The 17,789-nt window shown below is 43.9% G+C and overlaps 1 protein-coding gene across 6 annotated transcripts in view; it reads right to left on the reverse strand.

Moving 5' to 3' along the window:
• Positions 1-485: 485 nt before the first annotated feature.
• Fbxw11 (F-box and WD repeat domain containing 11) overlaps positions 486-17,789 on the reverse strand; it is a 103,987-nt gene continuing 86,683 nt past the window's right edge. For all 6 annotated transcript variants that reach the window (XM_041675994.1, XM_041675992.1, XM_041675995.1 and 3 more), the window contains 8 exons: positions 14,865-15,002; positions 13,632-13,750; positions 11,804-12,053; positions 8,581-8,699; positions 7,764-7,874; positions 6,852-6,930; positions 4,572-4,757; positions 486-2,794 (listed from right to left, as the gene is read on the reverse strand). In XM_041675994.1, the coding sequence (XP_041531928.1) occupies positions 4,596-4,757; positions 6,852-6,930; positions 7,764-7,874; positions 8,581-8,699; positions 11,804-12,053; positions 13,632-13,750; positions 14,865-15,002 (978 nt within the window). In that variant the 3' untranslated portion in view covers positions 486-2,794; positions 4,572-4,595. The remainder of the gene's footprint in view (positions 2,795-4,571; positions 4,758-6,851; positions 6,931-7,763; positions 7,875-8,580; positions 8,700-11,803; positions 12,054-13,631; positions 13,751-14,864; positions 15,003-17,789) is intronic.

Below are 17,789 nucleotides of genomic sequence, written 5' to 3' on the forward strand. Positions count from 1 at the left end.
GAACAAGCATGGCATGGGGTGATCACCACAGAGGGGGAAGGGCAGGGAGAGATGTGGAGGAAGCAGCCCACTCTACTCTTTGGGTTGTAAATTAGTTTTCTCATCCAAGCTCATGGGATCAGGTCATCTTGTTTCATTCGGAAAGCCCACTCTCACGCCTGCTCACTTCCTGCACCTGTAGCCCTGTCGCTCGCACCGTTTCCAGAGGAAGGATCCTCTCACCTGGAAGTACTTGGGGCCACTTCCTACTTCACAGATCTCATGAAGAAATGAAGCAGACCCGCAACGCCCATCTGCTGGCAAGGGGCCCTCAGCTCTTGAAGCTTTCTGGGAGAGCATTAGGTGATGAATTCCACAGGCCAGAAACACCACCTTCAGCTTCACCTTACAGACCAGATGACCTTGAAAATCCACCTTTAGGTAGGTCGCTTAATTCCTGACAGCACAAAACTGTTTTTCTGAAAAATGTAACAGAACAGTGGAGTACTGCAACACTTTATTGAGAGTATTGGCTTTGAATTAGTAGCTGAAGTAACAATCGCCATGAAGCCAGGTCAGGTGTACGGCATAATACTCATCTTGATTTACTGACATTACTTAGCAATTTACTGGACAAAGGTCAAACTTTTTTTTTATTAAGCACATTCCACAGTACAAAGCCGTCATGATAATATCTGTACAATTTAACAGTTTCAATAGCTGTTCAGACACATATTTATTTCAAACAGATAATTGGCAAACATAATTAATTACCAGTTAGAATTAGACTACCCCAGTGCTTTAACACATTAATATAGCAGTAATTTACAGTTGCTCAATTACGGTTAGCAAAATAAAGTCCAGAGTACAACTGGGAATTACTACCGTAATCCCAGAAATTGGAATTCCTTGGGTACCCAAGTCCCCTGCTATAATTTAGTAGGCACAATTCAAAGGTCGTGTGCATATTTGAAGGCCATGATCTCCCAAGGATCGACAGGAACTTCTATATTTAACATGCAAAAACAACAAAAAAGTCCAATTGTCCAGAACTCACTTCCTCCCCTCTCCCTCTCCCCTGGGCATTCCTGTCAAACGGATGGTGAGCTGTGAGGTGGTGTGGTCACACCTCCCCCTTATAGACAGGGGCCTTCTTTCTACGTATTTGAGCCCCCACCTCTCAGAGACAAATGGAGAAGCATGTGAGGAACGATGTATCAAAACAAACAAGAAAAAAAAAAGAAAGAAAGAAAAGAAACCAATATCTAAAAAGCATCACCAACCCAGTAAACAAATCACCAACACACAGAGCCCACAGCCATCACAATGCCAGGACAAGTGGAGCCCAGAGCTTTCTCTCTCCTTGAGTGTGCTTCCATGGGAAGAGGCTCCATTCACAGGGAGGGCTGGTTGGTCCTTTAAAGGGAACTGACATTCCTTGATCTTTGGGAACAATGGTGAGGGGCAAATCAAAACCTAATCTTGAAAGAGGGAAATCATGTCAACCAATGTCCTGTCTGTGTCTCTCTCATGCCGGGAGCTTTGAGGACTGAAGTGATGAGGGACAACAGAGCTGACGGGGCCTGAGGCTGTGCTCAACATACGAGTGCTTGACCTCAATGTGGGCTCTCAACAGCTGACCTGCTCTGCAGGCTCTAACTCAGTAGCCTCCAACACCTTGCAGAGTGCAGGGAGCCCCAAGCCAGGAGCCCAGTCAATGGGGCTGCCTTCCCCTGTCTCAGGGTTACTGCCACAGAGAAGGATGCTGGACAGAAAAGCCAAGGATCACCATGATGAAGTGACCCCCAGCTCTCAGAGGGGTACACATGAGGAAAAGAACAGTGACATAGAGACCGCACAGATACCTGTCCACTGCAGATGCCACAAAACGAGTAACATCGTGTTAGACTCCTGCAGTCCCATGGGAAAGCACGGCACACAGACGCGACAAAAGAAGGGCGAGTGAATACTGCAGGACAGCTCTAGGGTCACAGCAACCCTGGAGCAGGGTCCCGCCCACCTGCGCTAGTGCGCACTCCACAGTAGTGTCTCTGCTGTGGGCCCAGCACGGCAACCTTGAGCTTCATTGTTATGTACATTATATCTACATGCGGGGACAGTATTTTAAATTAGGAGGCAAGCACATGGATGAAGGTGTTACTCTACCAAATACCAAGAAATGATGAGGGAACAGAGAACAGTTAATAAAAGAAAACAGCTATATTACCTGTGAAGAGGCAATATAACTCACTTATTCTTTAAATTAAAAGAAACTGGTACAGAAAGGAAGTGAAATCCAAAAATACTAAAATAATCCAGAGCTGTCCATTGTCCGACACATTCCTATGCACGTCAGAATACAGTGGCCTGAAGGTCTAAGGAGAAGCTGCTGCTGCTGCGGCTGCTGCTGGAGAGGAAAGCCCTCAACACCCAACATTCACCAAGAATGCAACGCTGACTTTAGTACCAAACCAAGGTGCAAAGCGATGTAAATTAGAGGCAAGTCTTCTCCTGACGGTCGCTCTGCTTCTGAAGAACAGGCCATGTGTCCTTCACGTGAACATGTGCATCGGAAGCGTTGGGTTCTTCACTGAAGGGAGGGACATGAGCTCTGCTCTACTTGCAGGTGGTAAGCTGAGCTGTCCTTCTACAAGTAGAGCCAGAGGCGGCGGTGGGAAATGTTGGGGCTTGAAGAGTGGGGCTGCTTTGTGTCTACCCAGCATCTAGAACCAATTCCAGCCCCAGAATTCAGCTGTCAACGAACTCCCTTAGGCATGTGGTAGCCATGTAGCCAGTAGTTCAAGATCAGGAAACCCTGGAGAAGAAAGGAGAACAGACAGTAATTGGACAGGACATGGGAGGGACACAGAGGGCAGGCTCAAGAAAGAATACAAGAGTCTGCCAGGTGGATTTTTCAATGGACTTATAAAGAATCTTCCAAGAGAAAGTAGTGGGGGAGAAAATGTCTGTTTAGGCAGACACAGTGTTAACACATGGGAGACCAGGAGCAGTAAACATCTGAGTGGCTCTCAGATCCCTGCTGATGGGCTCCCACACACACAGCAGGTGTCATTTAGGATCAGAGCTGTTCCCCCAACCAGCACTACTGGTCAAAGTGAGTTGTCCAAGGCTGCACAGATCTGCCATTGTTGGTAAGATTCTTGATTCTTAAAGAGCTCCACAGGGCTTGGTTGACATGTTACAGGCTATGTACGCTTTGTCCCAACTACTCAATTCTGCCACTGAAGCACAGACACAGCCATGGTAAACGTGGACAAATGAGCACAGCTGTGCGCCAATCAAACTGACTTGATGGAGTTTAGAATTTTAATATATAATTTGTACATGACATGAAGTTTTCTTTATGTTATTTTTCAAGTGTTTAAAATATAAGAACTATTTTTGGCCTGGAGTGGCATAAAAAACAAAGCATACAACAGGTAAATTCAGTGCTTGGCCACAGTGTGTTAGCCCTGAACAAGGCGCACTTCTTCAGAGTCATTTATGGGAGTCAGAATCTTGACTAAAGAATATCTGAAATGACGGGACTTTGGCTGACTTGGTATTCAGAGTTCTCAATCTTTCCATTCCCACAATGTCTCAATTTTATACATGGGTGTTTTGTAGTTTGTTTTGTTTTGTTTTTTTTGGTTTTTCGAGACAGGGTTTCTTTGTGGCTTTGGAGCCTGTCCTGGAACTAGCTCTTGTAGACCAGGCTGGTCTCGAACTCACAGAGATCCACCTGCCTCTGCCTCCCGAGTGCTGGGATTAAAGGTGTGCGCCACCATCGCCCGGCTGTAGTTTTTAATAAAAAAGAAAATACTAGTAAAAAGCTACAAAGAATTAAGTAATGTTTTTAAATTAAGAGAATTTTAACCACAAGTCTTGATATACATATATTCACATTAGTGTGGGTAGGTATTAAGTCTACGAAGTGTGACTTGCACACAATCCAGTGGCCCCTGGCAAATCTTCAAGTTGAGAATGCTGCTCTCAGTAGTTATGGGTATCTGGGATGTGGGCAAGTGGACCATCCTTTGTGCATACTGGTGAGCATATTCTGTCACCAACAGTGTAATGGCTCTGTAACTAGAGCAAAGGACTTGCTTCCCAAAGCACCTGCCACCCTCACCATGAAGGATGGCTTTCAAGGCTCACAGCACACTTCAGTGATCACTCCTTTCGGAGATAGCAATGAAGAGTGGACTGTGGTGGTGGGAAGAAAAGGAATCTGTGCACATGCACCTGTCTGTCTGTCTGTCTGTCTGTCACAGAACCAAGGGACTAGGGGAAAAAAAGGTTGATTCCTGCACTCAAAAATCAAAGCTGAAGTTGTCCTGGTGCATAATGACCATGAGCATTTTGGAAATCACTTAGGGAGCCAGTTTTTAAGACAGCAACCACATCCCTCACCTGTTAACACTGATGGGAAAGCCAAGGAGTGCAGGGTTCTATCGTGGGACCACCCGGATCTCACCTGCTAGGTCCAGAAGAGGCTTGTTCACATCACTAGGGAATTCCCAGAAGAAAGGGAAAGCCCACGAGCAAGGCCTTGAAGAGCCCAGGTAGGGCTAGGGTTTCAGCACACTCACCAGATTGGGCCAAAGTGCAGACCGCTATCTGGAGATGTAGGTGTAGGTTCTAGAGGGAGAGCGTGTCTCATTCTGGGCACTGGGAGGCACGTTTAAGAAATCCCAAATCAAAATAGTGTCATCATGAGAACTGCTGATGATCTGAAACTCATCAAACTGCAGCCGAAACACACGTCCAGAGTGTTCCTGCAAAAGAGCAGCTTGGTGAGCAGTGCTGTCCTTACAGCCCCACCCCCAGAGCCAGATCCAACTCCAGTTGAAAAGCCAGCATGCATCCGAGCTTCCTACACGGCCTCCCAGCCACTGAGCTATGCCCTTTCTGAGAACAAGCTCTGCTTTGCCTTCTAGGTTTTTCTTTTCTTTTAAATTATAAACATTATGCCTTACATTATGACAGAAGAAAATGTGTCACAGAAGAAAAGCTACGTGGTCACCTCAGAGGCCGTCAGAGTTATCCACTCAGGATACTCTGTAAAATCAGAATAAGAAGGGTGAAGTTGCTGTAATTTTTTTTTTTGGGGGGGGGGGGGTTCAAGATAGGTTTTCTCTGTGAACAGCCCTGGCTGGCTTAGAACCTGCTTTGTAGACCAAATGGCCTCAAACTCACAGAGATCGCCTGCCGCTGCCTCCCAGGTGCTGGGATTAAAGGCATGCACCACCACCACCACCCAGACACTATACCTATATCTGTGTGTGTGTGTGTGTGTGTGTGTGTGTGTGTGTGTGTGTATTATCCATAACTAAGAACAAACCACAGCAGACATCAACACTCACGGTGAAAGCAAGAATGGCCCACACCACAGTTCTGCCTGCCTGGTCTAGTCCATGCAGGAAATAAGAAAATACAAACACTATTGCTGGAGCTGGAGTGAATGCTCAGTGGTAGTTGCTCTTACAGAGGACCCAGACCCAGACTCAGTTCCCAGCACCTATATGGGGGCTCACAAGCTCCATAACTCTAGTTCCTGGGATCCAATAAGCACACAAGGTGAATGCACATGCAAGTAAGCAAAACATTCACAACATTTTCACGGACAGCCCATCACTGTTTTCAGATGTTTTCTCAAAAAAAAAAAAAAATCCAACAGAATCAGTATTAGATATCAACAGCTTTGATAACATTACTGACATATCAAAATAAAGCATTTATTTGGTCTTAAAACAACCAAGCTATTCTGCTATTTGCACTGACATGAACGAGCAATCAGCTGGAGGTCATTAAGTTAGTATCATAGGCCAGGCACAGACAGATAAGAATTCCACAGACTGTGGATTCTCACAGAAATGAGACGAAAAAGAGAATACCAGAGTGGGGGGTGGGAGACAGCTAGATGGAGCGAGAAAGATGGGTCGAATTCAATGTTCATCAAAGGGTCCAAAGTTTCGGTTAGAGTGCAAGAACCCCTGTTAATCAGCCACTGAATTACTGTTTGACCACAACAAAAGGCAAAGTGTTGTGTACTTCAGAATTTATGAAAAGTAGCTTTGCTTTTTTTGTTTGTTTTTGTTTTTGCAGGTGGGTGACAGAGTCTTATGTATCCCAAGCTGGCCTCACACTCACTGTGTAGCCAAGGATGACTCCTGATCCTCCTGCCTCTACCTCCCAAGAGCTGAGATTACAGCTCTGAGCTACCACACTTGGTTTAAAAACAGATTTTTAATATTTCTGTCACAAAGAAATTAAAATTGATGGACTCATAAATTAAAATTTAATAGGCCAAAATATCAGACTATATACTTTAGCAATACATAATTATTTATTAATTCAAAATAAACTTTAAAAATTAAAGTGTTCCTATAAGGCAAAACATTAATCCATGTAACACAGGGTGATGACAAATTCTACCTTAGCAGTACACAAATGTGCAATTACAAAATGTAACACATGGCCGGGCGGTGGTGGCACACACCTTTAATCCCAGTACTCGGGAGGCAGAGGCAGGCAGATCTCTGTGAGTCTGATGCCAGCCTGGTCCACAGAGCGAGTTCCAGGACAGGCTCCAAAGATACAGAAAAACCCTGTCTTGAAAACCAAACCAAACCAAACCAAACAAACCAAACAAAATAACAAAGTAAAATCTAAAATGCAACACAGCCGGGCACTGAAGACTCCGCCTCGCTACATGAGGGTGCCAGCCCGCCTCCAGAGGACCCTTTATCATACTAATAAAGATGCTACATTCCTTGGTCAAAATTACCCATGATTCCCTGAAAGCATGGTACAAGACACAAGCTTACAAGCTTTCCTGGGTACCCCATCCATCCCAACAAATCACATACCACCAAGGTACGCAGACACAACGTGCTTGCCGGGGCCCGAGGGTCAAGAGCAGCTTGCAAGTCCCAGACTTTAATCTTCCTACAAGGGAAAAATGACTGGGATTAATGCAAAAGTTAACATTGTCTACATCATGGACATCCATGACAAGCCAGCGTGCATCTGAGTCTCCACCAAACCTGTGAGCAACATGCTGATGTTTCTAAGTTCCTGAACTTAGATTTTGAGTGCCTGATTTTGGGAAAACCTTCCCAGAGTTCCTGAAACTTTAAAGGGATGTTACTGTTAAGGAGATAAACAGGCAGAGGACTTGGGTTCCTAACTAGGCATCTATGTCACCAAATTCATTACTTGGGTAACTGAGTACGAGACTCCTAGAATGCCTTCCTCCAAATGAAATGTTTAGATGATCAGGCTTATATAATGCAGGATTGGGGCTTAAAGGCTCCATTTGTCATTGAGAACAAAAGAGAAAAAGAGGAATTATATTACTGAGTTCAAGCGGGGAGGATAGTGGTGTTCCTGGTTTATTTATAATTAAGGTGGTTTAATTCCCTGTGTGTACGTGCATGCACACGGGTGTAGTGAGTGCTCTCCTTCTCCAAGGGTTCCAGGGTTGAACTCAGTTTGCCAGGCTTGTGCAGCAAGCACCCTCAACTACTGAGCCATCTGCAGGCCCTACTCTTTCTATTTCTGGCAATAGTTAGAATAAAAGCTAGAACTCAAGTGCCTGGCTATGGTATGATTGAGGCAAGCTTTACTTCAACTTTCTGGGCCTGGGCATCCTCACCTGACCCACTGGTATGTCAGATCTTTCTCACACAGAGTCCAGCACGCATAGAGTTCTTTATTAATAGACAACAGTTTTGTTCCTGAGAAGGCTACAGTCATGCATGTGCAGACTAAACACATACCCATCATAGGCGCCGCTGACAATCCTCTTGTTATCAAAACGGATGCATCGGACCAATTCTTCGTGCCCCTCTAGGACTCTTAGACAGGCACCACATTCAATATCCCATAGCCTTAAATAAGAAGCAGTCATCTATGAAACAAATTCCCATGTGACTCAAGCCTTCTAAGTCTGTACACATGTTTCATACAGGTAAGACTTTTCATTCTCCTTGAATTCCATATTCTCATCTTACTCCTGGCTCATATCACATGTGTATAGCTAAATCGAGTTCTAACATTTGTGCTTCTAGCACTAATTTAGGCAGAAGCCTCATTTCTGTTATATTTTATGTAATTTGAAACTTTTAAGAGACTTTTTTAAAAAATCATCTCAACAAGCTATTTCAATTATGCTAAGTGCCTGGGAATTCTTTTGGTATCTCAGGTGATAAATCCTGAGCCTGGTGGCTTCAGAAGAGATGAACTTGGGGCAGGAAAGGAAGAAAGCATGTCCACCAAGGAAGGACAGGGAGATCACACAGAGGCAGGGACTCTAGTCCCAGTGGTCTGTCTCCAAATCTTGACGAAGCTCAGTGGTGCTTGTGTGTGTTAGATATCAGAGGTGCTTGGTTCCTGAGGGCTGCATCTCAGACTCGCTGGGTGTGCAGTGTCTCAGAAAACCAAACCATTGGCCACATCAAGCATTCTCCTCTGCATGATACATAGGTTATAAACTCGTATGTGTTCTAATTCTGGAGAAAGAGACCCTTTCAGTTTTGTTTCCTACTGATTGTTTTTTTGTAATAAATAAATAAACCAATATCAATTTCTACGCACCGGATAGTGTTATCTGATGATCCGCTAACAACCAGCCGGTCTCTGTACTGCAGACAGGCGATACCCCGCTTATGCCCATTCAGAGTGCGAACAAACTCACAAGTGCTGGTGCTCCACACCTGTGGACAGACAGCAGCGCTGTTAGAAGACACCAAATCCTGCCACAAGATACCTTCAGAGGAAGCTGGGCAAAGAGATGCATCCTACAATCCTTGTTCAGAAGGCTGAGGCAGGAGGATGGCAAGCTTAAAGACAGTGTGACTGCAGAGTGGAGGCAGGGGCACACTCCAAGAATGACCCCAAATGACTGGCCATAAACGTTCTCCGTGGCTACCAATGGCTAGGTAGAAACTGGACAGCGTGAGCTTTCCTGGCTGTGGGTAATGAAACTGGGATGAAATACAGGGGAGTTTAGGAGTCTCTAAACTGTGACATTTTCACAAAGACAACATCTAGAAGGCGCAGGTATTTTTGTGTGGAGGAAAGTCTATGTCAGATTCTGTTTTCACACTAGCTTACACGGCACACTTCATGTACTGACATACAAAATCTTCACCGTCTACACCCTCCTCATCTCACCAGTTTCTGGAATAGCACCATATATTTTGCCACATGACTCCTAATATTCCATACATGATATAAATACTCCCCTCTTGTGAATCTGCCTGTAACATGCAGATGCTCACGGGCACACTTACTATGTGATGAGCCAGACAAGAGGACACAGTCGCTGGAGTTTCTGAGCTGGTGAGCCAGATGCGTTTGCAGCTCCATGGAATGAGCTGGTATTTCTATGCCCATCCCCTCCAGATGGAGTTAGACCCCCAAGCCCATGCCGTATACAAAAATTTAATTCAAAATAGATCAAAGGTCTAAATGGAAGAGCCGAAATTTATACAACCCTCGGGGAGGAGGAACAAAAGACTAAATCTCTAGTGACAGGCAATGGTTTCTTAGGTATCACAAAAAAAGCACACGCAACACACACAAAAAAATAAACGGATGTCATCAAAATTAAAGTTAATTGTGATTCCAAGGATGGTATCAACAAAGTAAGAGCAAAATCATTTATCTGATTAAGGAGCTCATTTCCAAGGTATAAAAAAAAAATTATAACTCAACCAGAAAAATAAAACCAAGTTTTTAAATGGGCTTAAGATTTAAACACATTTCTCCAGAGCAGGTACACAGTGGCCAATAAGTAAGACACGACTCACCACCAAAGAGTGCAAGCCAAACTGCAGATACTCCTAATTTTCTAATTAGGTACACAAAATCTACTGGTTCAGCTTCCAGACACCTAAGTTTTGATGTGATATGGCCCGTGATTTGTGGGACAAGTTACCAGAGCACAGAGCACTGCCTAGTACCAGTTTATTTGTTTGCTTGCTTACTTGTTTGTTTGTTTTTCAAGACAGGGTTTCTCCGAGTAAAAGCCCTAGCTGACACTGTCCTGAAAGTAGCTCTGTAAAACTAGCTGGCCTCGAACTCACAGAGATCCCCCTGCCTCTGCCTCCCGAGTGCTGGGATTAAAGGCGTGCGCCACTAACACCTGGCTAGAACGTTCTTAAAACTAGCACAAAGCCTTATGCTAGCAGGACTATAACATGGGACAGTCACACTGGAAAAGCACTTGGCAGTTCCCTGGGATGTTAACCAATTAAGAGAACTAAGAGCATGCATAGAGGAACAGGCAAATGTTTACAGCAACATCATTTATATTGCCAGCAAAGGGAAACAAGCAACAGTGCACCAGCACAGAAGGGGAAAACAAAGTGTCATTTGCTTAGAGTGAAGACACATTTGGCCATCAGAAGCAACAAAGCACTGGTCTGGGTTAAGCCCTGTGTTACATGAGAAAGTCAGATACAAAGGGCCACATTGTGTAGGATTCCATTTACATGAAATGTCTAGAACAGGCAAATTCAGAGACAGAAGGTAGAATGCTGAATGTCAGGAACAGGTGGTTGACTCTCCTGCATATTTAGTGTTGTAGGAAAAAGTGTTTACAAACTAGGCTGGGGTAATGTTATACAAAGATGTAAATGCGCTAATAGTACATTTGGAAAAGGCAAATCTTCAGGTATGGAAATTATAGACAATAAATATGTAAGAAATCTGGATCTTATGAGGCCTTACTGATAACTATTGGCTACTGATTCTGAGAAAGGGGGGTCACTGTCTGCAGTTGTGCACCCACCTCTGAGCCCATTGGGCTCCAACAGACAACTCTAAACCCATAGTCCCCAGTCAACACTGGTCAAATTCAATGGATCACAGAACAAAATGAACAGAGATGAAAGTGGGAAAGAGATCTGTGGGAAAATAGAGAATAGCAAAGTGGGAGGCTGGGTGAAAATGGTCAGTATGAACAAGGTGTGAAATTGTTAATGAATCAATTTAATCATGAATATATATATATATTCATGATTAAATATATATATAATTATATATATTTATATATGTACATATATATGTGTACATATATATAATCAAATATATATATATATGTACACACACACACACAGGGAAAGCTAAACTTTAAATAAGTTAACACAGATAAAGGAATCAGAACTGAATTTCCCATACATCTTAGTCTACAACTGCTGGCCACATTTTGCCTTTCATCTGTCCCAGCCCCCAGCTTAGCTTCCTGAAGACAGGGACATGGCTTGTTCATCCTTCTTTCCCTAGCATCTAACCAGGGCCTATACAATAGCAAACTCTCGGAAAAGAATAAAGCAAACCTAAGCTCCACAGGACCAATGTGAGCTGTTTGTGAATCAGATGCTCGCCCTAATAAAGTGCTGTGGTAGTGGTGGTGTGAGTGAGGGAAGGACGAAAAGCTCCTACACATACAGCATGCTCAGCTTAATCTCTGTCTCTTAAAAAGGTGACTAACAGCCAGGCAGTGGTGGTGCACACCTTTACTCCCAGCACTAGGGAGGCAGAGGCAGGTGGATCTTTGAGTTCGAGGCCAGCCTGGTCTACAGAGTGAGTCCTGGGACTGTCAAAGGCTCTTACACAGAAAAACCAACAATGTCATTTCATTCAATTGGCAACCAATGACTTTTTTCTTCCGTCCTGTCTGTGGCTCCAGAAGCATGTGAAATGGGAGGATCTCATCAAAGATTAGACCCTGCCACCCGGGGGAGCCACCTCTGCCTATTCTCTGCTGTGTACAGGTGGGAAGAGTCAGGGCCAACACTGCAAACACACTCACTTTAATGGTCCTGTCTCCAGAGGCAGACACAATGTACTTATCATCAAAGTCTACTACATTGACAGCAGCACGGTGGCCAACCAGGACACGGCGTAAAGTGATATCAGTGGCAGAAGCCATGTCCCATACAGCAATGGAACGGTCCTTGGAACAAGTCACCATCAGTCCATTGCTGAAGCGTAAGTGCAGCACAGCTTCATTGTGATGGATGAGTGTGTTGAGAACTTCACCCGTGTTCACATCCCAGACTCTGGAAGAGAACAGAAAGTTGTGGCACTGAGAGCCGAAGAAAGGTAATGCCTAGGTTCAGTCTCACTCTTAGCGTACCAAGTGCATGCCCCTGTACCCCAAGTATATTCTGCCAGACTGCTAACAGCAGAACCCCACACCCAGGAGCATAGCATAAAGCATGCATATACACAGTGTGCAACAGAGCCTGGGCAGTGGCCTCCTTGCTGCTGACAACAACTAAGATGCCTTTAGGAAGAAGGCTAAATCTGGCTGGGCTCAGATTTATCTCACACTCAGTGTGATTAACTGAGGGATGGCTTCAGGTTTGCACAGTGACAAAGATGACCCCTCAAGTCAGCAGGCTTTCAGTGACTTTGAGACAAGAGGAGGAGCCCACGGTAATCCCAAGCTAAAGGTTTTCATTGGCCTCTGGCATGTCAAGGAACCTATTGCTTATTATTTGCAAACTAAGCTGGGGCATTTCAAAGTAATTTTTATCTGACTTATCTGACACTTGAGACATGCAAAGAGTGCCAACATACTAAGGGATACACTGATGTGAAGCAGAAGATGACCTTGAAGGCTGAGCAGTGTTTTGTGACAAGGCAGCAGCCTACAGGCCAAATGAGGGCATGGAGAGTAGCTGTGCTGTGGGCAGGGTTGAGCAGAATCTGACAGTGTAACATGAGACAAGCAGCGGAAAGGGAACATCACAGAAGCCAGGGATCGACTGACAACTACCCTGTCTCCTCCGAATGCCTGTGAATACGCAGTCCTACCCAAGCCTCTGAATCGGCTGAGATGAACTGCTCCTTTCTGCTCCTCATTCCCTCTGGGACTTCCCTACATGATGATGCCCTTTTGTTCTGCTGGACTGTCACCCACTGCATATCAGGTACCGGGAGGTGTGATTTCCAGGAGCCTAGGAGCACATCTCAGTAACGTTCCCGTTTTAGTCATGATACCCAACTACCAGTCACCGCTCCCTTCTGTAATGACTTTTCCACTCTGCCCTGGAGTGGCAACTAAAAACTAAAGCTTCCATCATTGTAAAGGCTATAAATAAAGTATTGAGTGACCTAAACTCAAGGTTTAAACATGTACTGGTTCCAAGGAAATTATGTAATCTCTCAGGTTTTTAATACACCTGCAGAGATGAAGACAATGTCTAAGAGGACTCAAGCAGGTATCATAATCAAATGCATCATCTCTGGCTTAAAGTCCTCACTTTCCCAGGGCTCTACAAATTGTCTGATTCTTTCAGTTCCTGCACCCTTCACACTCCAAGAACAACTGACTTTTTCTCCTGCTTTGGATAGCAGGCTCCTAAGAATAGGAGGCAAGCTAATATAAACAGTTTGATTTTATTGAAGAACATACTGCCATCTCTACAGAACACAGCAAAAGGAAGAGGACACCTTTAAAAAAATCTCAGCCTTCTGAACTAATTGCTTAACATGTCTCCATCAAAAAGAGTCTTGATTTTCAACAAGTAAAAATATGCATGTGTGTATGTATGCAGGTGTGTAGGTGTAGTGTGTGTACATTCATGCAAAAATTCTTGAAGAGGGTCAGAGAATGAAGCCAGACCACTCACCTCACCGTTGAATCTGAAGAACCAGTTACAATGACTCGCTCATCATACTGGAGGCAGAGGACAGAGCCCGTGTGTCCCGTTAGCACTTTCAAACATTCCAGACTGGTTTTATCCCAAATCTATTGAGGCGAGACAACCATCACAGCAATTAGTGCAGACACTTTACACCAAGGTTCTCGTGCACCCTGCACTCTGAATCATAAAGAATGCACACAGGGTGTAGGACAAGATGAGTATCAAACAGAAAATAACAAGAGGAAACAGAACTGGGGCAATACCAACTAGCTTCCAGAATAGACACGAAGCTTTGCTTAAGGTAAACACTTAGCTCATTCAATCAGCGGCTTGATAAAGGGGATTTTTTTTTAATAAAATCTGGGAAGAGTCAGCTCGCTCTCTGGTAAATAATGTGACAGCCTCTACTAAGATCATTTCAAAATGCATACCCCCGATAGCTTCAAAACTTTTTTTAAAAAAAAAAAATGGAGTGTTTGTTCCCTGAAAACCCCAAATAAATTATCAAGAGTTCTTAATAAGAAAATGTAGTATTTCATTACAAAGTTAAACACTTAAGAATCAGGTGTGAGAACACTCACACAGGTGAACTGTGCGTATGTTCCCACAATCCAGTTTCCAGGTTTTCACTCATACAGGCTCCATTCACAATCCTGAGAAGCCACAAGCAGCATGAATACCTCGAGAACTAAATGGATTAGCACACTGCAATGTGTACCCAGTAACACAGAATGCTACTTTGAATACATTACTAAACAAAGCAAGAGAGTGAAATTAAGACGTCAAGTTTCAAAAGTTTCTTATGTGTTATGTAGATGCACTGACAGGAAATGCTAAAGGGAGGGAGGGGCGGAGAGACAGAGGGAGGGAGGGTAGGAAGAAAGAATCCTTTCTTATATATATATGAAGGAAGACAGATGGGAAGACCACTGGATTCCTGAGCATGGGGGTGTGAAAGGGTGATCTCCAGGGGCAGAACAAGGGACTCTGAGGAGATTGTAAACGTAAACAGAGAGCATCAAACGTGAACGTGCTCATTCACAGGCAGGGACGAGTGAGATGAGACCAGGAGATGCCGTCTCTGGTGCTTTTGAATGACAGGAAAGCTGCTGGCACTGAGAACAGATAGAAATCTATCTACACAGTAGCAGAGGCCACCCCACACCAGCACTTCAACCCTAAGCACCACTCTAAAATAACACACAATCAGTAACTCGCCTTGATCGAGTTGTCTCGGAGGCCACTGATGATCTTGTCATCATCATACTGCAAGCAGTAGACACCTTTACTATTTTCAGAGCGGCACTGGATCCTCTGCAAGTTGTGCCGTCCACACCGCCAATTTGATTCTATGGTCTGGAGAAAGGAGGCAAGAGGTGGGTTCTGTGAGTCAACTGTTTCACATTCTGGTGTTGCTTCCAGAAGCAGAATACCACTGACACCCCAATTTTGCTCTTTACCTAGTGAGACATTAGCCAACGACATTTCTTCTGAAACCCTCCCTGCCTACCTGACAGCTGTCATGTGATTTCTAGGGAGTTCTGGGTTATTTCTGAAAAGGACTAGACAGAATTCAGTATGTTTCAAGAACATCATTTGCCCCCAAGATATAAATAAATAATATCTCACTGAGTTACTCCCTAATACCAATTAAAATACTTGGCAAAAGACTGCCCCGTTGCTAAGCCCTATTATCACAACCTACACGGCAAACTCAAGAGTTGTCTGATCACTGGCTAGTACCTGTCAACCACAGATAACTAACTGCACTGGCACATTTAAGCTCCAGCCAGACTGAAATCACTTTAATAAGAATGAAATACTTTGCCTAGTGGTGCACATGCCTTTAATCCCAGCATTTGGGAGGTGGAGGCAGGCCGATCTTGGAGTTGGGGGCCATTCTGGTCTATAGAGCGTGATCCAGGACAGCCAGAGCTACATAGAGAAATACTGTCTTGAAAAACGAAAGGAAAACAAAAACAACAAACCACAAAACAACAACAATAAAAATGAAATACTTTAGCTCCAGGTCCTACTTTTCTCATCATTCATGCACTGCTTGATGAGCGGTTGCATATTCCCATAACTGAGGAGTAAAAGATCAAGGATGCATGCTGTATTCCAAGGAGGCATCAAGCCAGTGGTGAGGGTAAACACTTGCACTCCAGAACTGGGGAAGCTGAGGCACAAGATAGCATATTCAAGGCCTACCTGAGCTTCACAGTAAGACCCTACCTGTCTCAACACCAACTCTCTCTCGCTCTCCCCCTCCCTCCCTTCCTTTCTCCCTCCCTCCCCCCTCACTTTTAATGGTTAGGCTTAACTTTTTTTTCCTTGGCCTTGTAATGCAAAAGCAATACACATTCAACAGAAACTGTATTTTGAATTCTGACCCTTTCCCTGGCTAGCCACTTGGATGCTGGATGACAGCAGCCAGCCATAATCTGCAACAAGATTTCAAAAGGAAAGCAACTGGAATCTATAGTGCAATTAGAAATATGTTAAACACATTTTGACCAATACTATTTAACTTATCAGCTGTAACCTCATGGTACACTGAGGAACACCTACACTCTGAACTAAATTTATTTGGCTAAAGATTATGCCAATAATCTTAGCAGTGTTTCTCACTGTTTTCCTTTTATAAATAAGGAAACAGTTTAACTTGTTTAAGATCACAAAAAACAGTAACTTAGAAATCAAACCCAGTTCTGATCAGCCCAGGATTCTGCTAGGAACATATTCACTGGTATAAAAAGGATAGTCTTAGCTCTTAGGCAGAGAACACAGAACACAAACATATCACTAACAATTCAGAGGAGTGTCCATGCCAAAAAATGATACAAACTCTGGATGCAGGACCTAAGGGCCACTAAAGGCACCTCTGGCTTGAGACCCTGGCCCAGTTCAAAGAGGGTATCCACCAGAAGGCCTAGCCTCAGGGACTACCCAAGATTAAAAGACATACGCCTCTACTAAGTCTAGCCAGTCTGGATTCTTAGCCTTTGAAACCAGGAGACAACAGGAACAATAGCTGTCCACATCCGACTTTAAGTTCTGTTTGAAAGATGATTTCTAAGTAGCTAAAACATAACTGCTGCTGTACTGAAGAAGATAAATCTCACCTTTATTCACAATAAAGGTCTAATTGCCGGTTCTCCTGATACCCAATAAGCCACAATGCCTCTTACTTTCAAGATTTCATTCACTCTTTAAAATGCTAGCATTCACTCAATGTTCCATGGCAGGCACTATGCTTCCTAACACTGTCCTATTTAATATACGGTCATCCCTGGGTATACATTCACAGGGAAGTGGCTCTACAACCCAGCAGATACCAAAAATCTATGGGTGTAGATTTTGTAAAATAGCATAACTATGTAAAATAGCATAATTTCTTTGTTTGTGTATGTTCTTTTTGTTTGTTTGTTTTTTGAAAGGTACTCCTCACTAAACTCAATCTTCTTGCCTCAGCCTCCCAAGTACTGGGATAATACCCAATTAAATAGTATAATATTTTCATATACGTAGGCATATCTTCCTGTATACTTTAAATATTAATTTCTGGATGGCCTTTAATAATGAACATGATATAAATGTTGGTAAGTTTTGGGGGGGGGGGTATTTTTGTTGTTATTTTGAAGATCGGGTTTCTCTGTAACCGTCCTGCTATCCTGGAACTTGCTTTGTATGTAGACCAGGCTGGTCTCTAACTCAGAGATTGCCTGTTTCTGTTTCCCAGGTACTAGGATTAAAGCTAGGTGGCGGCACCACCACCACCACCAAGCCACTGCCCACATTTTTGTAGAGAAAGAAATGGAGAGGTGGAGCTAATAACATATATCTTAATACATGTGTACTTAAGAGGGCAAGTATACACCACAAAGGTCACAAATGTGTGACCCTTGTGCTTAGCAAGGGCCCTGATACTATTTAGGTATTCAAAGACCAGTACGGAACAAGCAGGACAGCCATGTTCCGCCCACTGGAGACAACAGCAGTGTAGGAAATCGTTTGTGTCCACCTGTTACCATCAGGACTTCCTAAACTATACATTATCTCTAGTGGGTGGGAAAATGTCCAAACCAGGAAAACTAACTCACCCCCCCCACACACACATACTGTACAACATCTCAAGACAGG

This window comes from Microtus oregoni, unplaced genomic scaffold, assembly GCF_018167655.1.
Source record: "Microtus oregoni isolate MIOR12 unplaced genomic scaffold, Mior012 000027F_ref0000203, whole genome shotgun sequence".
Taxonomy (NCBI): domain Eukaryota; kingdom Metazoa; phylum Chordata; class Mammalia; order Rodentia; family Cricetidae; genus Microtus; species Microtus oregoni.